The sequence below is a fragment of the Rhinolophus ferrumequinum genome, chromosome 8, assembly GCF_004115265.2.
Source record: "Rhinolophus ferrumequinum isolate MPI-CBG mRhiFer1 chromosome 8, mRhiFer1_v1.p, whole genome shotgun sequence".
Lineage (NCBI taxonomy): Eukaryota > Metazoa > Chordata > Mammalia > Chiroptera > Rhinolophidae > Rhinolophus > Rhinolophus ferrumequinum.
The window spans coordinates 30,076,434-30,098,614 of NC_046291.1; the positions used below are offsets into that span (position 1 = coordinate 30,076,434).

Genomic DNA, 22,181 nt, shown 5'->3' on the forward strand with positions numbered 1-22,181 from the left:
AATTAAAACAGAAACACACAGTTTTTTATTGGAAACACTGTGACATAGAGGGATTTGTCAATTTAAGAATATATTGGGCCGGCCCGGTGGCTCAGGCGGTTGGAGCTCCATGCTCCTAACTCCGAAGGCTGCCGGTTCGATTCCCACGTGGGCCAGTGGGCTCTAAACCACAAGATTGCCAGTTCAATTCCTCGACTCCCGCAAGGGATGGTGGGCTGCGCCCCCTGCAACTAGTAAGGGCAACTGGACCTGGAGCTGAGCTGCGCCCTCCACAACTAAGACTGAAAGGACAACAACTTGAAGCTGAACAGCACCCTCCACAACTAAGATTGAAAGGACAACAACTTGACTTGAAAAAAGTCCTGGAAGTACACACTGTTCCCCAATAAAGTCCTGTTCCCCTTCCCCAATAAAATCTTAAAAAAAAAAAAAAAAAAAAGAGAATATATTTTGCTGATTCACAGTTATCAGGTTGTACCTACCTCTGCTTAATTCTTCATAATCATTGATTTTCTTCAGCAGGCTCTTGTTGACTTGGGCACATATTTTTTTCAGAGTATCCAAGTTTCTTTCCCCAAGCATGACCCTCTTCTCCATCTCTATGAAAATATCGAGCAACGTCTAGAGGGAGGAGAAATAAAGTTGGAAGCCAGAATTGGGCCATATTGGCTTTTAGATTAGATTTTTTACTTTCACTTTCTCCAAACCTAACTTTCCAAGCAGACCCTCCTGAGAGGGCATGTGGTCTTACAAAGCCAATAGATTACTATCGAGACAATTCTGTGTTTTCTGGCCCAGCAAGACAGAAGTGAGCAGAGGAGAAGCCACATCAGACATCACCCAGTCCCCAGGCCCTAGCCCCTGTGCTCAAAGTCTGTGGATATCTTTATAGGAAGACTGTGAAACAGCCCAAGTTGTATTGCTGAGATTCAGCAGCCTGGGGACTGCTTCACACCCATCATTGCCTCTGGTACTGTATCCACTACACAGAAACACACACAACCACACACACAGACACACAAAACCACACTACACACACACACACGACCACCACCATACCACATACATAAGCACACACAGACACCACCACACCACATACATACACACATAGACACTACCATACCATACATACACACACACACGATACACACACACAGACACCACCACACCACACACACACACATATACCACACCACACACACACGATACACACACACAGACACCACCACACCACACACACACACCACACCACACACACACACAGGCACACACCACACACACCATACACACACAGAGACACCATAAACACATGCACGCGCATACACACACACACACACACACACACACAGTTCTAGGTCCCGGCTTGTTTCAGAGACTGCAGAAGTGGGGGAACTACGTCAGGCCCACCACTGTCTTTCCTGGCTCTGCAGGGTCCCACATTGAGCTATTCCCCCACAACCCGCCTTCTGTTCCCGACACCACCTTGCTCCTGATAATTAATGAGCGGCACTGTACAATATACAAAGGACTCATACATAGAACACTCATGGCTGACAGCTTACTTCTTCTCCCCTGGTTAAAACATGAGAATTCAGGTTGCTTTTACCAGAGTAGCCCTCTCTTCCTAAGCAGAAATTCCCACTGGTTCAGAACTAAACCTTGGTGCGACAACAGGTCTTACCATGTCATCATCCAGTTTACATTTGGAAATCTCCTGGCTCAAAAGAAACTTAAAGGCCTTCCATTCCACTTTGGTTACATCTTCTGAAATCTGAAAAAGCATGACCCTGTGGTGGGAAATGGAGACACTTGAGAAATGCTTTCTTAAATAATTTCCCATTTGATATATGGAGTCACAACAGATGTGATTCCAACAGCCTCCCTTTAAAATAAAGCTAGCTAATGACATGCTTTATGAGTTGAGGAAGACTGTTCACTCATGCCCAGCTACCCCATCTGTAACTCAATTTAAAGTTCTACTACCTTTGTCCTTCAGCTAAATTCAGTTAAATGAATGGCTCAGTTGGTTGGGGAGCAAGCTCTTGGCAACAAGGTTGCCGGTCCCTGCAACTAGGGATTGAGGACGGCAACTGGACTTGAGCTGAGCTGCGCCTTCCACAACTAGATTGAAGGACAACGACTTAGAGCTGATGGGTGCTGTTTCCCAATAAAATTTACTTTTTTAAAAAAATTCAGTTAAATGAATTGTGGCTTCCCTTGTCTTCACTATAAAATCACAACCTTGTTGCAATAAAAAAGTTTTGATTTTGGAAATTACGCTTTTCAAAATGCAAATCAGATCACTATTTCCTTATTGAAACTTGGCAGTGTTCTCCCAGCTGTTGCCTTCAGTTGGAAGGCCAAGTACTTGGTTCTATAATACAGACCTTTGTGAACTGAGCCCAGCCTGCCTCCTCTCCTCTAGCCACTCCTAAACACCCTCCGCCATCTCTTCTCCAAACACCCAGCGGCCCCCTGACACTTTATACTGTGCCCCCCTCACTCCCATTCCTGTCTGTCTACAGACAACCATTCATCCATTAACAGCTCACGCACTGCCTGAGTGTCCTCGGGGTTGCATTCACCCCACTATGCCTTTGTACTACCTGAAGCGTAACACATATAATTGTGTGTTTATAAAGCTGTCCGAGTCCTCTGAGAGCAGGGTCCATGCTCTTTTTGTTTCCATAAGCCCAGAGGGTTGTGAGGTACAGTGTTTAAATTCAGGGGACCCAGACTACTAGTGTTGGAACCTTGGTTCCACCATCTATGAGCTGGGTGACTTCAGATTGTTACACATTTTTTTCCTCATTGTAGGCCGTAGACATTACTATGGCTACACCATTCAGACATGTTGAAACTTACAGAAATAAGTTTATCTGAAGTGCTAAAACTAATCTTTGGCAACAGACTAAGTGTTCGATACGCGATAGGCACTACTATTTCCAAATCTATGATAGGCTCTTGGGATATGCTTGTTAAATGAACAAAGGAATGTTTTAGAAGTCAGCAAACCTTTCACTATTATGGTGTAACAAAAACATGTTAACTTCAAAATTAAATTTAAATTCTGAAAATAAAAATAGTGTAGAAACAGAAATTACTCAGTATTATCATCTGCTTCATCCTTCTTCTCATGGAATCTTCTACCCTAGAAGTATTTCTCTAACACTTTCTTACTTTGGTCAAGATTTGGTCAAAGCTTTTAACTTTATAACAAGGTATTTTGTGCTTTTACTTTCCTCATTACTGAAACATATTGGCTTTATTGTACCATCATTGTCTAGACATTAATTAACCTGATAGTTTATAAGATACTTACTTTATAAGAAGCAATTATAATTTGAAAATTAAAATGTCTAGTGTTTCCTTATAAACGTAAAGTGGTCACACTAGCGTATTTTTTCTTTCTTGGCTAATGTTCAGCAATGATGAATAAGCAGTAGGTTGTACTTGTGTTGAGCCTTTTATTCCCAAGTTAATATGTTGATGATTTTAACAGACAGATCCTGCCCTTGTTAGTAACTCTTGACACTCCAACAGAGAGGGACAGGTCATTGTCTGGTACTGGCAGTTTGTCTCAGAGTCTAACTCACATGGCAGAAGGAGTGTAACCTCCAGAAGACCAAGAGAGTGGGTACAAGATGAGACGGTCCAGCCTTCCTACATCTGGGGCTGTGTTTTTTAGGACTAATTGATGCCTTAATTTACAAATTCCTTAAAAGAACTTAACAATCCAATTAAACCGAAGTTACACAGTATTGAATAGTTTCAATAGTGTCTGCATGTCCCCAGTTCATGTTCACTCAGAGCGTGTCAATGTGACCTTATTTAGGAAAAAAAGGGTCTCTGCTGTTGTAATCTCATTAAGATGTGGTCATACTAGACTAGAGTGGGCCTTAATCCAATGACTGGGATCCTTATAAGAGGGAAATTCAGACAAACAGACACAGAGAGGAGAACAGAGGCAGAGATTGAACCGATGCATCTACAGGACGAGGAACACCAAGGATTGCCTGTAACCACCAAAATCTGGGAGATCAGCATGACACAGATTCTCCATAGAGCCTCCAAAAAGGGACCAACGCTGTTGACACCTTGATTTCAGACTTTTAGCCTCTAGAATTTTAAGGGAATAAATTTCTCTACTGTGTTAAGCCATTCAGTTTGTGGTACTTTGTTTCAGCAACCCTAGAACAGAAATACACTCAGAATATCTCTTTTGTCATTTAAAATAAAAATGGTGAAGCCGCAAGAAGAGAGTATGACAAGGAACATGCCAGAATCTCAGGTCTCTGAGACCAGTAAGACCAGGGCATTGATAGGCTGTTCTAGAAGACGGTAGCAAACCCAGGCCGAGAGGACTTAATGTTGCACATGCAACAGTTATTGACAGGGAAGCAGAGACAGTGAAATGGGCCACACCCAAGGCTTGAGTAGAAGCTTTCTGAAAGGAAAATTAAAAATAACTTTAAGGAGTGTCTGAGAAGTGCCTGAGAATAGAGGATTTTGAAACAGAGAAGTTGGTGATGTGTTTCTATTTTTAAAGTCTTAAGAATCACAAAGATGTAACTGAATGTGATTTATCACGCCTAGGTTACCTGCTGTCCCACAGGTGGGGACAGGCCAATCTGCAAGGTCTTTGGCAGGACAGACACCCACATCACCGCCATTCTAGCAGCAGCTGACCTCACAGGGGCTAAGCAGTCTCTGTGGGGTCCAGCCTGGCCAATACAGAACAACTGGCAACATACACCTCATTGGAGAATTTTGTAATGCAAGTGTGGATAAAAGCCTAATTCTCCACTGAGAATTTCCGTAGTCATCCACCAGCAGGTGGGAAGAGGATTTCAGGGTGGGAAGTAGTGATGTTTTACCCCATAATAGACAAAGTAAGCACACAATGTGGGCACCAGAAAAGCAGAGACACCGAGGTAATAGGCACGTAGTAACAGAAAGTGAGAGAGAACATTTAGAAAAAGTCTATTTTAATGTCAGCATACTTATAGGTAATGTTTCACTCTGAAAAAAAATTTTATTTTATGATTTTGGCATTTTTTTTTTTCTGAATTATACATAAGGTCTCTAAATTTCTTAATCGGGCCCTGGTAGGACATCTTCCCAGAGCCTCCAAAGTCATGCTATATAGGCAACCTGCAATCAACCCTGCCCACAAAGATGTGTCCACTCCCCACAGACCTCCCAGTGCCACACTGGAGGTTCTCCCCACCTGTAAGCAGAGATCTGAGCCCTGCCTGGTGTCTGAAGCTCCTTAGTCATCTCTTCCTTGCTGGTGCCCAGGTGTTTGACCAGCAGATCCAGTCTATTAATTCGGAATAGCAGCTCCTTCAAAAAGGACAAGTTGCTTTCTTCCAACATTCTCTTTTCCTGCAGTCTCTGGAATAACATTAAGGCATCCTTGATGGGTTCCTGTTTCCTTTGTGGGATGTAGTCCTGGCTCAGGAACTTGAGGGAGGCCAGCTCATCACTGTCCAGATGTTCCCCGATATCGTAGAGACAATTGCTGAAATTCATGCTTGTCCAGTGTTAGTGTAGTTATAGCCTAGGTCCAAATGCAACATCATGTTCAAATGAGGAAGAAAAGTAGCATTTACTGGTTTGTTCCTGCATCAAATGCTATTACATCTATTACAGTATATACAAGACATTGTACTGTGGATATAGGGAAGGTAAAACAAACAGGACAAGCTCCTGCTCTCAGGTAGCTTACTGTTTAGGAACGTAGATATACAAACTAGCCAGTGGTCAGCAAGCTGTGACCAGGGTGCCCGAGGAATATAAAGCCTGGGAGAAACACTTCCTGGAGGGAAGGCACTTTTGTGGAGGAGGTGGGAAAGGACAGTTCTTGCAGGAAATAGTTTATGCAAAAGATGGAGTCAAGAATATTCAAGTCAGTTCAGACAGACACAAGGAACTCAATAAATAAGCTGGAAGGGTTTGGGATGGGGAATGATGGGTCAAAGGGATGAAGCTGGGGCCAGGGCCTATTATGGGTCAAAGGGTTCAGGCTTTGTCCTGGAGGTGATAGGGAACTAAGAAAGGATATAAACATGAGAATGATGTCATCTGATTGGAATTAACATTTAAAGTGTGGAGGACAGATTGGAAGGGTTGGAGGTGGAGAAGAGATAGGGTCTGACTGAAACAGTGGTGGTGGGAAGACGTGCTGCAGCGCTGCCCTCCACAGACCTTAGGGAAAGCACTCACTGCTGGTCAAGAACCCGAGACTGGAAGCAGAACCAGGTCAACCCTGGCAACCCTTTCAACAGTCTCTAAATTAGACAATGCGGTTTTTTTCAAACACACATTGAAATAGGTTTAAAAAAAAAAAAAAAAGGAGAGGGCAGTGTTTCGGGAAACCCAAACAACCTTCATGAAAGCAGTCCAGGATCTGGGGTTTCTCCTCCCTTGAAGCCCTTGAGTCACCTTGACTGATTTCTCGCCACTCTCCCTGCTCTGACAGGCCTGTGAAAGAGCCCTGGGAGCAGTGTTTGTATGGCTTCTTCATAGGAACAAAACTGGGACCTGGTTCTGTAGAGCGGGATACAGTGTTGCCCATCAAAGCCAGGAAGCTCCCTTGCAGCTGACCCTCGGGGGAGGCAGGGAGTGCAGTGGTACCGAGTAAGGGGCTTTGGGCTCAGACAAAACTTAGATCAGAATCCAGGGGGACGCTGCCTTCAGGCCCTGGGTAGTTCCTGTCCTCTGAGGTTAGATTCCTTTGTAAAACAAGGATCAAAAGAACACCCATCTCCTCAAGTGTTGTGACTATATAACCTCTAATGCATTTAGATAACAATGGCCACCAACTAGTGAATGCTAAACAAGTGTTAACCAAAGAGAAGGAAAAAGACCCAGACTGTGGGGCCCTGACACAAACTGGTCACTTGAGCACGCCTCTTACCCTCCTAGTTTTCCCATTGCCTCGCTTGATAAATGTGAAAATTCAGTTAGAAGCGGTGTTTTTCAAACTCTGTAAAGTTAAGGAACTCTTCGTTGAAGTCTTACTCAAATGCTTACTTACCTTAAGTGGTGGTCCCGGGCAGCTACCCTCTGAGAACCTTGAAGTAGAAAAACCTTAACTTCCCATCCAGCTCCATCATCTCCTTGATCCCACAGAGTCTGTGTTCTTGGGCACTTTCCTTAACCTCAAATAACCTTAACCCATTTGGACCTCTTTCCTCCATTAAACAAGGCAGATCGCTTCCTGGATCTTTACGCTCCCTGCATTTACAAACGTTCTGAAAACGCAAATCCTGACTATTACTCAGAGGTAGTGATCAAGAGTGATCCAGGACCTCTGTATTTTCTACATCTGATGTTAAAACAGAAATATTTTTTATTTGCACATTAAAGTAAGCCTTAATGTTTTTTAAAAAGTGGCCAAAAAACACTTCGAAACTTTTAAAAATACCTTCCTCTCCCCACACTGATTATGTAGAAGCAGTGTATTTTATGAAAATTGAAAACACAGTGAATTATAACTGTATTCTATAGCAGGATACAGATACTTCCCTGCAAAAGCAATCAATTATCAGGAAAATACTTTTATTTAGGAAAGTTATCTTAAATAAGTGGCTAGCACCTAACAGCATATGTTCAAAGTGCACCAAACATAAACTGCTGGCTATACATGGGGACAAACTAGCAAGCTCAATTCCTTAAATCACACTACAGAAACACGCATGTGCTCAACAGGGTATGTTCTTGGAGTGTCATCACAGAATGATGTGTAACCCAGAACAACTAGAAACACCCCATATGTCCTTCAATGAAGGAATGGCTAAATCAACTAAGGTATAGTCATACTATACAATAGTATGCAACAGTTAAGAAAATGCATTCCATCTTCTGAAATAAAAATGAGTATCCAAGACATGTTATTATTATGACAGTGAAAAAAGCAACTTGCAGTATAACAAAAAAAACACAAAAAAACATACATCTAAAGCAATACAATAGATTTTCAGTGATTACAGACATATATATTAAAGCAGAAAATAAAAAGGTAAGGAGACCTGGAAAGAGATATGCCAAACTCATAAAGTTGTTCTTTCTGGGGAACAAAGGAGAAAACTAGAACTTGGGGGTGAAGGAGTGAGGAAAGGGAATTTATCTTTTCCTATAATGTGTTAAGAAAAATGTATGCAGATACTATCTGCGTAAATGAAATTAATGTTAAAATATTAGCTTGGATGTGTTCTTCTGTTTAAGAGAGTGTAATCAAGTGAGTAGAGGATAGGTAAGAAATGAGGCTTCTTGGGAAACTCAGGGCCGATAACAGCAGGCAGGGAGACCAGATTACAGAGGAGTGGTACAATCATATTTGTGTTCTTAAAAGAAAACAAAATGTAAGAACTTTAAACTTTAAAAAGAACTTAAGAGAACTCGAAGAATTTATTTTCCCCTAAATGGCAGGAAGCTTTCATTCATCTCTCAGAGACTAAAAAAAATCTAGTAGACTAAATATAAGAAGACTATGGAATACCTGCATGGCACAATTGACCAACTCTAACAGGCATTTCCTCTCAATAGAAAATACACATCTTTTTATACACATACAAAATATCCACATAGGAAAAAATCTTAATAAATTTTAAAAATCTTAATAAATTTCCAAAAAGCAGAAATAATACAGTCCATGTTCTCTGGTTATTAGAAGTTAATGAAATTAGAAATGAATGCATTAATTGGAAGTTAGTAAAAAATGGCCAAATCGAACACCCTACAAAAAAGGCTAGCCACATTTAGGTGTCTTTTGTTAGCACATGGTTTTAGAACAATTGGGAAGACTTCTAGAACAAACTGAAATGAACCCTAACTGAACTCCCTACATCAAAATAAACTGCAGATGGATCAAAGATTTAATCCTTAAAATTAAAATGCTAAGGAAAGAAACACAGGGGAATTTTTAAAAATAATCTTGCAGTGGTGAAGAACCTTTTTAAGTATAACAGAAAAACTGAAAGCCATTAAAGAAAGGTTGGTAAATGGCCTTAAATAAAAACTAAAATATTCTGAAAAACAGCCCAAACAAAATTTTACAAAAATCAATAAATCTTGCACTGGAAAAAAAGGGGGCAATGATATGACGATATAAAATAGAAAATGGACTGATTTTATAGGAACCTTATTCCTATAAGGAATTTTAAGGTTCCTATAAGTTCCTATAAGTCAATTTTAAGAAGAGTGAAAGATCAACAATCCAATGCATATATAGGTAAAATCATGAGCAGACAGTTGAGAGAAAATACAGTACCAGTGCCTTTATTTTTTACAACAAATGGCTTTTAAACATTTGAAAATATGTTCAATCTCACAATAATTTTTTTAAAGGAAATTAAAATTACAAAAGACTATTTTCAATTACCAAATTGGTGAAACAGAAAACTTGCAATACACAGTGTTGTAATCTGGTGGAAACAAAAACAGGTAGGTGAGTGTTTTGGCCATATCTGTCAAAATATGAAATGCACATATCCTTTGACCCCACAATTTAACTTCCAGGAGTTTTTCCTACATTACCTTAAACATCAGGGTACTAAGACATATGTACAAGTTTATTCATCGCAGCATTGCTTGAAATAACAAAAGAGCAGGAATAACTGTTTATCAATAACAGAAGAATTAAATAAGCTATTAATCAGATCCAATGGTACTCTATTCAACTATTTAAAAGAATGGAAAGATCAACATGATTGGATGTGTGTGATCTATATAATGTTTTAGTAAGTGGTGCATAGATTTGAGTATTCACAGATCTTTGAACAAAATACACAGGAGGCTGCTCAGTGGTTGCCTCGGGGAGAGAAACTAGAGGGCCCGGGTGTGTACAGTAGGAGGCCTCGGGGTAAACAACAAAGTGGAACATTTTTCCCCCCATTTAAAATTTGTACTACGTGCATTCTAAATGTACACATACCTAAATTAAAGATATATATTTAAAGATGGGTTTTTATTCATATACTGGAACAGATCTAAACTAGGTCCAACCCTCTTTAGTACCATTAGGTTCAGTGTCTTTAAATTTTTAAATCAGTTCTAATCACTGTGAAAATCTCATTTTATAGAATAAAATCAACTACAAAAGCTAATGTAAGCAGAATCTTTTTTTTTCCCTCCACAATTATTATTTTCTGACACCAATATTTATTATATTCATTTTAGAAAATACAGAAAAAATAAAAAAGAAAATTAAAATTACCTCTAATTCCATAATTCCACCATCCAAACACACCTAAAAATATTTTAGTCTTTCCTACTAAATGTTTTATGTATATATATTTTACACCATTATACAAGATGTTACACCATTAACCACAGGCGCTGGGGTTCTAACTACAGGGACCCTGGAACTAGGTTTAATGAACAAGCTAAAAACTTTACTGGACCGGCTAGAAACTTTCTTAAAGTAATAGTTTTTTAAAAAACATTCATTGTTTTATTTTTATGATCATAAAATAGCTAAAAACTTTACTGGACAGGCTAGAAACTTTCTTAAAGTAATAGTTTTTTAAAAAAAACATTCATTGTTGTATTTTTATGATCATAAATAGTAAAAATAACACTTTTCCTTACACCAAGTGCAGAAAAATATAAAAAGAAAAATTACTTAGAAGCTCACTATTTAAAAGTAATTCTTTGGTGGGAGCATTTGAGATCTTCACAACAATTGTCAGTTTGGGCTCAAATAAACTCATAAAATTTTTTTTAAAAAGTAATTCTTTGGTCACATTTGGTGATTTTTTATTCACCTATTTATGTATACAATTATAATAAAAACACACATATATAATGTGTTTTATACATATAAAATATATAAATTTGCATATTTTGATATATAATGCACATAAGGCAGAGGAGAAGAAATGAGATGGAAATACCACCAGGAAGTTTTCTTTTACTTTTGATTACTATATAATATCTATTAAATAATAAATTCATATAAATACATTTGTATTACATAATATATAAGTATATTTAATATTTTTATAATATAGTCATGCCTCAAAATATTTCAATATAAATGTTTATATTGAGATATATGGGTTTATCACATATAATTCATATAAACATAAAAATATTTTTCTTGTCTCATTTTATTACAAGTCTCTGAAAAAATTGCTATAATCATCCACATTTTACTATTGCGAACAATCAGTTTAGAAATAAGCTAATAAGAGAGGCGTCAGGCTCAGATTTGAGCATCTCAGTCAAGGATTTCGATGGCAGGCCTTGTGAAGATTTTTTGTTTTATTCTAATTGCAGTTGGAAGCCAATGAAGGAATTTAACTAAGAAAAACATATAATCGTAATATTTTTAAAGATTAAAATTATTAAAAATGTTTAAAGACAAAAAAACAAAAGCCACAAAAACGAGAATTCTTAACAAATCCACTAGAGCAGAGAGAAGGGCAGAGCCTTACAAACCAAGCCAGTACATGCTGGAGCCTGGATTTAGACCTCAGCATCTCATTCCAGAGTCATGGCTCCACCGCTGCCTCATATGCCACAATTTAATTACAAATAAATTTAATCTAATCACAAACAGTCCTTCTAGCAATAATCTAGCAGCACCCTAGCTTCTTCAGTGGCATACCTCAAAGCTGAGGAAAATAAATCCAAAACTTGCATTAATCTTCAGAGACAAAAATCCACGTCTTATTCAAAGCTCAACACTACTTGAAAGTGGCTCTCAGGCCCAACCCATAAGCGATATAGTGTGGACATTCCATCCAGACCAGGACAGCCAACCCAAAATGGGGACTCCCTCAGAACTTGCCAGATTGCCACTCTGCACACAAACACTGTCCACTGCAGGGCCCTGAAGTGAGTGCTTTCACACAATCCAGTAAAAGAGTTTAAACCTCAATAAAACATATATCCAACCCTGCAATTTTCAAATTAAATGAAATTGATAATTTCATCTATAAATGCTTAACCCCACAAGTACAGTCTCGGATCTTGTCAGTCTATACTCATTATTACATTATTCTCTGTACCGCTTTGTACATTTTTTATTTCTAAAATAAATAAAGAAGTTAAAAATTGAATTATTAAAACTGTGTGCATGTGTGTTTGTGTGTGTGTATGTTAGTGGTTATAGATGCCGGTGAGTGTGTGTTCACTGATGGGTAGCTGTAGCAGCAAAATCAGTTGAGATTTAAATTTGGATTTCTTTTCTTTGACAACTTTTGCCAATGTAAAGATAAGACCTCTCTACAGACAGCTGTACTTGAAACATTCCAGAAAAACCCCCAGGAATTCCTCAACCTAAGCTGGGAAGGCCTTGAGATCTGGAATCTGTGGGCCTAGAGGCTCTAGAAAGACTTCTACCGGTTTCCCCATCTATGCTTAAATAAAAGCCTCACTTCCATGGGCGCCAAGGACACTAGATTCCATCCCCAGCAGCCTAGAAAACTCTAGAATCAAAGGCCTTCCTCCCCAAAGACCCAACTGACCTGACCAAAGGCAAATCCTGGAACCTTCACAGCTGCTTCTTCACAGGCTTGGGACCCTCACAGCTGCTTCTTTTCCCCTGGTGCACTTAAGGCTAGAGTACAAGTCGAATGAAGAATTATAAGCAAAACTCGCTCTACTTCCTGTTTTACTCAACTCTGAGTCACATAGGGTGCTCTGCAAAGCTCCTCCTTCTAAAGCTTCAAGAACAAACTTGGTGGGCAAGAAATAAAGTGTTTCCTGGAAGGGAAACATGGCCCTCTGAGTTTGGCTCTGGCTGTGTGACTTTGGACAGATCATTTTACTTTGGGGGTCCCATTACCACATTCCAAAATTAGAAAGTTGGACTGGATGATAACTAAGAATGCTTTCTTTTCATATTTCAGGAATGTACAATTTTTTCTAAGTTCATTAATAAGACTTTAATGTTTTCTTTCAATAAATATCAATTGAACACTTCTGAGAGATCTTGAGATCCGGAAACTATGGGACCCTCGCCATGGCTCACAGAGGATCTGCGAATTCCCACAGCCAACTCTCATGGTTTCCCAACCAACACTCAAATACTACACGGATCACCTGCATGGGCCCCAAGTCACCTAGCTCCCACCCTCAGTGGCTTAGAAAATCCTAGCCTCAATCCAGCCGACTTTACCAAAGAGGCAAATCCTGGAGCCCTCACCGTGGTCTGAGCCTGGGAGATGTAACAGTGAGCAAAACACACATTAGCCCTGCCTTTTTGCTGTGAGTCAGTTGAAATATTTTCTGATGTTAAAAGTAGAAATTAAAAAAAAAAATCAAACACCTCTGTTCGTTTTGAAACTGCCTTTTTTCTTTCCCAAAACAGAATATAAGTTTTCAGAGACCCATCTTATAACAGAGGATTAAACAAGGTATCTGAAAGTGCCTCTTCCCCTGTAGAGGGCTAGGTAAATGTGCTATGGTAACATCCATGTCGTTCTCTACCACTTGATTCTGCTCATAAAGTCTAAGTGAAAACACACAACAGAATGAAATCAAATTAGTGGCTAAATCCTAGCCCAGGACGTATTCTCTGACTCTTTCTTGATGCCTTTTGAGCATCTACCCCATCATTTGTCCCACTGTTTTGTGACTAGTTCCTGTCCTAGGTTGTGAGCTTCAAAGGGCAGAGACTGCATCTATCAGGTACTCCTAGGACCTGCTATGAGACTACGTAGCAGTATCTAGAACATACAAAGGTTTCCTGAAAATCGACAAGGAAATGAAACCATGTGGAAGGACAATGGATACAAACATGGGGATACTCAAGTAACGAAAGTGTAGGACATGATGCTCAAACTCATCAGTAACCTGGCAATGAGATAAATAAAGCAACGAGATACCCACTTTATACCTATCAGATTGGCAAAGGTTTGCAAGTTGGATCAGGTCAAGAACTGGTGGGCAAGTTCTTATATAGTCCTTATATATGACGGCGGAAACTGTCCATCATGGAATACTACATAATGGTTAGAAAGTGGAGGCAGGCAAAATACATAGAACTTAAAATACAGAGTGCTTACTTTTAAAAAAAAAGAAACAGAACGAGCAAAATACAACACACATAATACTAATACATATGTAATAATAATTGCTGACACTTACTGGGTACTTAGTAGTGCCAGTCACTGTTGCAAGTGGCTAACGCGTATTATTTCCTTAAGTCCTCACCTCACGAGATAGTACTAAGCCCATTTAATGATGAGGAAAGAGGCACAAAGACAGTACTTACTTTCTCCAGTTCACATAGTTTGAAAATAGTTGTATACACACAAAACAATTTTGCAAAAATACAGAATAATTCAGGGATGCATATCAAAAGATTTGAAGAGTTGTCTTTTGGGAACCATCACGAGGAGTAGGAAGTGGGGTGGGAGTGGGGAGTTCAAAGAAAGGACCTAGAACAGGGCAGAGGGAAAAGGGGCTTAGAGACCAAGGACCACAAGCCATCAGGGTCTGACAGAAGGATTCACTCTACCCTCTGCCCCAGGGCAAATGGAAAAGAAAACAAACACAAGAAGGTAAAGAATGTCTTATGGAATCTCCAAACTCCAGAAGGAGAAACACACTGTGTCTGTATTGGAGGCTTCTGGAGATTTCGAGGAGACTCTGAGAAACGTAGCAGAGGAAATGGAGATTTCCAGAGTTAAGAAGTAGCAAGGCCAGTGGCTGTAGTTCAGAGAGAAACACCAGTCAGAGATCCTGGAAGGACCCAGAGGTGTCACCCCTGGGCAGGTTGGAGGCGCCCCCTAAGTGAGTCCCGGAAACATGGTAGCCAGCAGCCGCCTCCGCACCAGGCACTCACCTGCTCCACCCTCTTCCAGCAACATCACAGTCACCAAATCTCTCGATGCCAAGACCCTTACACTGCCTAATTTCACATGCTCAGATTCCTAAGGCTGATCCACACAACCAGGGAAAAATCCCTTCAAACAGAGAGGGGAGCAAAGGGTAGGGATGGAAACGCCTCCAGGAAGTTTTCTTTCACTTTCGATCATTCCACCAGGCTCTTCAGCCACCTCCAGGGGACTCACTTCCTGTTTCTCAGTTCTCTACATTCAGAATTTACTAGCAAATTCATACGGCTTTAAAAAAAAAAAAATCACAGGAGACAAAAGAAGAATTAATAAACATTGCCCTGCAGCAGAAGGGCAGAACCTGGTGTTCAGCAAGAGAGAATGAAAATTCCTTAACAGAAAGCACTAGAGAATAAACTTGATTCCTCAAAAAGGAAACAGAGATGACTCATTCTAGGAAGAAAGGTTTCTTATTTAAAGGAACAGATGCCCAATTTCCAACCACTCAGAAATTGGGCATGTGTTCGTCAACATGCAAACTAAAACCTGGAAGCTGGACATGTTTCAGTGGAAAGCATTTATGCTGACTACATTTAGTATCAATAACCCCTGTAATTTTTAAAGACAGGCTTCAGACTTCCCCTTGAAAGGGAACTGGGGAGAGGAAATGCCTTCTGTGCAGTGGCCCAAATCTCAGCACTGAAGCCATGGACCAGCCTCACGGGTCGTATGGGAGGGGCTCTTCTTGGGTCAAAGCAGGCCTCTAGCAGAAATGTGTGGAGATCCTAATTAAGAAGCAGGTTTGGGTCTGACCCCGCCTAGGGTAGGGGTAACAGCACTGCTCATGTCCTGGCCATGCTCTTAGGTTAGTAGTAACCGGTGCCCGTCCAGTGCATGCCTGGAGAGGTGGGAGACAGAGGTGGCAGCGATCTGTTTCCCAGGACACTGAGCCCCAGGCTCTCCCCAGCTTTTTTTCATCCTCTGTCCCCTCCCCACCCTCTGCCTCTGTTTCCTGTTTAAATTTTTAAAGGATTTTTCTGCCCTTTTGTTTTCATATCTTGCACATTTTATAAACAAAACACCAACAATAATACAATGACTAGATGTTGTATCTCTTTCACACGAATTAGCTGTAATTCTCACAGCAATGCAGAATCTTGTTCTCCAATGTTATGGATGAGGAAACTGAGGCTCAAATAGATACATAGGTTCAAACTCAGTCCCATTGGACCAAACACAGGATTTTCTCACTATAACACACTACCTCCTCTTCCCCCAACACTTAGGGTTTGAAATAAACCATGTGGCTGGAAGAGCAATACATTTAAACTAAGACAGAGTGACCTATGCTCAAATGTCAGAAGGTTTTGGGTTCTCAGTCACTTAAGAAAAAGGAGTTGGCCTAAAGGCACCAGCTAACATTTATCAAACGTTTTATGTATGCCAGACACAGTACCTAAATTGGCTCACTTCATTCTCTGAACAATTTTTTTGCTATTTTTGCTCCCATTTTGTGGATGAGGAAACCGAGGCCTGTAGAGGTTAAAAGACGGCCAACTGAGCTAGTGAGTGACAGAATGAGGTCAATTTGTCTCTAAGACACTGAGTGGTTTCCCCTGCCTAAATATTAATACACAACAGTAGTTCTCAACTTGACTGATCTCAGAATTAACTGGGAAGACTTAAAAAAGATCACTCTTCAGGCCCCAGCTTTGGAATTCCTATCTGTGCAGAATTATGGGAAATAAAACAGATTGAGCACCCAGAGTAAGGCCTGGACCTTCGACACTTCTCAATAAATATTCACCACCATTGTTACTTAAGCTCACATCATGTGTAAGATGTCTATGAAATATTAGACATAGTGTACAGATGAAGAAACTAAGTTCAGTGTCAACCAGCTGACGAACTTCAGGACCAGCAAATGAACCCAGAATTTTCTCACTTGAGAAGTTATGCTCATCTCCCAATCTGTACCAAGACTGGCAGAAATGGATGAGTCACTGAAGATGTGAAAATTATTAAACAGAGCTCATTTAAAAATAGAGTCTGGAGGCTAAAAGAACTCCCAGGGACCTGCCACTCACCGCAAAACAGGAAGAAACGGACCTTGCATCTCCAACAGGAAGTGACTACATTACCACCTCAGCAAGAAGAAGAAAAGATTCCTCCTTGCCCAGTAACAGCTGCAGCCAATGGGAGACTGCCAATGTAAACACACTTAGCCAATGTAAAGACACTATACTTTGAACTTTCAGTTTCCTCCATGGACCCTTTTACACCAGCCCCTCCCAAATCCATAAAAGAGCATTCCTCTCCCTTGTTCTCTGGACTTGCATGCATGCAGTAGACCATTAGACGGCATGTCCTGAATTGCAATTCTTTATTGTTTTTGAATAAATCTATTCTGCAGGAGGAATATCTGGCTGTTTATTTGTTAAAGGTAAACAGAGGCATCCAGGGAGCCATGCTGTGGATGAGTGGAGATTCTTAGGACTTCGACTTATGTCATTTGTAAGGTATTGATCCCAGGCTTTCCCAGTCTTAGCTCTTTTTAAAAAGGAAGATGAATAATTAATAAGTGAACTGTGAACCTCAAGTTAGTTAAATTCCTATTTTGATCTGCAAGGATCATTGTTAATTCATTTGCTCTAAACAGTTTCTTGCTTCCATCTTGTGATATATGTCTGTGTGGTTATTTATATCAAAATGAATAATGTACATGGTCTTTAGCTCCAGAGAACCTGGAAGACCAGGTGTAATGCAGGGTCTCGGCTCCTGTTCCTGGCAGGTGAACGCAAGAGACGTGGAGGCCAAAAAGGAATGCCAACGGAGCCATAGATAGGGTACTCGTACCACTATATTCTCCATGGCCGCTGGTTGAGACACAAAAGCAAACATCCCCCAGTACCCCAACAGGGGGTCTTCCTGCACCCCAGTCTAGGTGGTGGCTGGGAGAGACACAGGAAGTTAGGATCCACACAATTCGCAATCCGCCATCCACGCTTGCTAACCCCATTTCCTGGGGGCAATCCGCTGTACTCTTCTCTGCCAACCAACCAACCCCCCAACGTAGCCACGGCAGTTATATTAGTGGCTAATGGCTAACTGGTAACAGCTGATGGCCACCCAGCCACAGTGGATGGCCATCTAATAACCGAGCCAGCACCTTTCCACGTGAGGCTGAGAGCCTGGAAACTGCTCTCTGGGACTCTGTCCCCACACCAGGAGGTGTTGCAGTAGCAGCAGGACATGGGGCCACTGTTCCTCACCTAATGCAGGGCGAGGATGGCCTGATTTGACTTCATCACCAGGTGATTTACACCCTCCTTAATCTCTGCTCCCACCTGAAGTTCTACTCAGGAGACTCACCATCTACCGATCTGCTAAAAGCAGATTTGGATCTGTAAGTCTCCCTAAGAAAAGCCAAGAAAGAATACACCTCCTCTCAACTCATTGTAACACACCCTTCCCATTGATCTGGATTTGAACCACAGAACAGTAGTCAAGGATAAATACTGACAGTGGGAGAAAAATCTTCTGAAGTGCATGTTCTTTTGTTTGTTGCTTCTTCGTTAAGTTGCACATACCTGACTCACAGGCCAGGTGGTCTTTTTTGTGGATTCGATCAACCCAACCACACCCGTTCTTTTACTTTAGCCACTGGCCTTGGCTCCTGCCCTAGATTCCCTCCAGGAAATGGTGACGGAGAAGAGAAGAGATTGCATTCCAATCAATCTGTTTCATCCCCTCCTGAGCCTTGCAAGGAGAGACTCAACTAGTTGTCTAAAAGTTCTTAACCGCTGGGATTTTAAGTCTTTTGATTATTGATTTCTTTTCTTTATTTTTTCTTTCTTTCTTTCTTTTGGTATTGAAACAATTAAACAGTTGTGAACAGATAGAAGAGGTTACAGTCACTGACTTCAACATGTATGTTCTGCAACGTGCTGGTTGCCAGTATCTGCCTCTACTTTCTTTAAAAGAAACTACTGTAAACTAGAACCCATACCACTGACCTAGAAAGGAGGAAAATGAAGCAATTGTTGGGCTGTGATGCCAATATTCATGTCATCAACCTAGCCTTTTCAATATTTTCTTGAAGGTCTGAACATAGACAAGGTGAGGGTCCTCCATGTTCTTGTTTTATTATATGCCCCTACTCAAGGGGGCACGTCAAACCCTGAGGAGAAGTGTCAAGAGTCATTTAAAATATTTTTATTATGGTAAAATATACATAAGTTTTACCATTCTAACCATTATAAGTGTACATTTCAGTGACATTAAGTACATTCACACTGTTGTGCAACCACTGCCACCATCCAAGATCCACTTTTAATGATATCATAAGAATATATTTGTTAAGCAGGATACAGATTTAAAGCATTTTCCCTACTTCATCTCATTTTACCTTCATTGGTAACCACAATTTTTAGTCTAACACAGGCAGGGCAGGTGTTATGAAGACGTTCAGGAGACCTAAGCTGAGAAATGTGAAGTGACTGAGCTGAGAGAAAGGATACTCTTTTCATGAAATGGAAAGTGGCACAACTGAACATCCACATGCAAAACAAAACAACAACAAAAAGAATCTAGACCCTGACCTTAAAATTTTCACAAAAATGTACTGAAAATGAATCTAAGATATATGTGTAAAATGCAAATTTCTAAAACTTTTAGAAAATAACATAGGAGAAAACCCAGGTGACCTTGGGTTTCGTGATGAGTTTTTAGATACAACACCAAAAGCACAATCCATGAAAGAAATAATTGAGAAGCTGGACTTTATTAAAATTAAAAACTTCTGTTATTCAAAAAACACAAAAGAGAATGAAGAGACAACCCAAAGATTGGGAGAAAATATTTTCAAAAGACACATCTGATAAAATCCGAAACAAACAAAGAATTTTAAAAACACAACAGTTAGAAAACAACACCCCTTTTATAAAGTGGGTAAAACATCTGAACAGACACCTCATGAAAAAAATATACAGATGGCAAAAAAGGCATATAAAAAGTGCTCAACAACACGTTATTAGGGAACTGAAAATTAAAACAATGCTGAAACATCACCATACATCTTCTAGATGCAATAAAATTCAAAACACGGACAAAACCATATGCTGGTGAGAATGTGGAGTGACAGAAACTCTCACACATTGCTGGTGGGAGTGCAAAATGGTACTCCACTTTGACAGTTTGGTAAATTAAACATACTTTTACCATATAATCCAGAAATTATGCTCCCAGTAAACCAAGACTCTTAACCCAAAAGAGTTGAAATTTTATGTCTACACACAAAAATCCTGCACATGAACGTTTATAGCAGCTTTATTCATAATTGCCAAAACTTGGAAGCAACCAAGATGTCTTTCAGTAGGTGAATGGATGAATAAACTGTGGTACAACCATACCATAGAATATTATTTAGCACTAAAAAGAAATGAACTATCAAGCTGTGAAAAGATATGGAGGAGCCTGAAACACATATTACTAAGTGAAAGAAGCCAGTCTGAAAAGGCTACGTGTTATATGACTCCAACTATATGACATCTAGAAAAGGCAAAACTACAGAGACAGTAAAAAGATTAGTGGTTGCCAGAGGTTGGAGAGGTAGGGTAAGTAGGTGGAACACAAGAGATTTTTAGGGCAGTGAAACCGTATTCTGTATGACACTGTAATGGTGGACACATGACATGAGCACAGGACAACTGTACAATGCAAACAGTAAATTCTAATGTAAACTATTGACTTTAACTAATAATAATAATGTGTTAATATTGGTTCATCAATTGCAACAAATGTACCAGACTAATGCAAGATGTTAATAATAGAGGAAAGTTCAAGGAGAGAGGATATGGGAACTCTACTTTCTGCTCAACTTTTCTGTGAATCTAAAACTAGTCTAAAAAATAAAGTCTGTTACTTAAAAAAACCAACTCTCACACATATAATATCACCTGATTAATGGATAAAGATGACACTGCATTGAAATGAAAAAAAAAAGATGATCTTTATGATAAATAGTAACATATAAAAATAAAATGAACTGGGGGTGGCCCGCTGTCTCAGTTGGTTAAAGCACGAACTCTGAACAACAGGGTTGCCGGTTCAATTTCCACATGGGCCAGTGGCCTGCACCCTCCACAACCAGATTGAAGACAATGAGCAGAAAGCTGAGCTTCTGGAGGGGCAGCCAGATGGCTTAGCTGGTTAGAGTGTAAGCTCTTAACAACAAGGTGGCGGGTTCAATTCCTGCATGGGATGGTGTGCTGCGCCTCCTGCAACTAGAGATTGAAAACAGCTACTGGACTTGGAGCTGAGCTGCTCCCTCCACAACTAGATTGAAGGACAAAACGACTTGGAGCTGATGGGGCCTGGAGAAACACTGTTCCCCAATATCCCCCAATTAAATTTAAAAAAGAAATAAAAATAAAATGAACCTTGGGCCGGCCAGGTGGCTCAGGTGGTTGGAGCTCCATGCTCCTAACTCCAAAGGCTGCCAGTTCGATTCCCACATGGGTCAGTGGGCTCTCAACCACAAGGTTGCCAGTTCAATTCCTCGAGTCGCGCAAGGGATAGTGGGCTCCGTCCCCTGCAACTAAGATTGAACACGGTACCTTGAGCTGAGCTGCCTCCCAGATGGCTCAGTTGGTTGGAGCGCGGGCTCTCAACCACAAGGTTTCCAGTTCAATTCCTCCACTCCCGCAAGGGATGGTGGACAGCGCCCCCTGCAACTAAAATTGAACATGGCACCTTGAGCTGAGCTGCCGCTGAGCTCCCTGCTGGCTCAGTTAGTTGGAGCGCGTCCTCTCAACCACAAGGTGCCTGTTCGACTCCAGCAAGGGATGGTGGGCTGCGCCCCCTGCAACTAGTAATGGCAACTGGACCTGGAGCTGAGCTGCACCCTTCACAACTAAGATTGAAAGGACAACAACTTGACTTGGAAAAAAGGCCTGTAAGTACACACTGTTCCCCAATAAAGTCCTGTTTAAATAAATAAATAAATAAATAAATAAATAAATAAATAAAATAAACCTTTATCTCCTACGTACAGAAAATTCAAATCCAGATGGATCATAAACCTAAATATAAAAAGGAAAGAAACAAAACTTTTATAAGAAAACCTAAGAGAACATTTTCATGATGTTAAAGTAAACAAAGATTCTTAAATAGGAAACAAAAAGAGTTAACCATAAGGGAAAGAACGATCAGCTGGGCTGTATTAGAATTAAGAGCTTCTGTTCAGAAGATGATACCATTAAGAGAGTAAAAAGGCAGGCCAGAGAACAGAAGAAGAAATGTTAACGACATTGCCAATCACAGAATGGCGTCTCCTCTGCATTCCAGCTCCTTCAATATCATGAATCCACACCTCCAAAGTGAAAA

General features: G+C 40.3%; 1 protein-coding gene across 5 annotated transcripts in view; it reads right to left on the reverse strand.

The window, feature by feature from the left end:
* CASP8 (caspase 8) overlaps window positions 1-22,181 on the reverse strand; it is a 31,016-nt gene that overhangs the window by 8,168 nt on the left and 667 nt on the right. Inside the window, exons 1-5 of one of the 5 annotated variants that reach the window (XM_033112356.1) lie at window positions 14,804-15,175; window positions 12,480-12,571; window positions 5,231-5,563; window positions 1,682-1,787; window positions 483-621 (exon numbers count right to left, since the gene is read on the reverse strand). In XM_033112356.1, the coding sequence (XP_032968247.1) occupies window positions 483-621; window positions 1,682-1,787; window positions 5,231-5,535 (550 nt within the window). In that variant the 5' untranslated portion in view covers window positions 5,536-5,563; window positions 12,480-12,571; window positions 14,804-15,175. Of the gene's footprint in view, window positions 1-482; window positions 622-1,681; window positions 1,788-5,230; window positions 7,784-12,479; window positions 12,572-14,803; window positions 15,176-16,882; window positions 16,983-22,181 lie in introns of those variants that run through there. The other 4 variants (XM_033112358.1, XM_033112354.1, XM_033112359.1 and 1 more) reach the window with 4 other exon arrangements.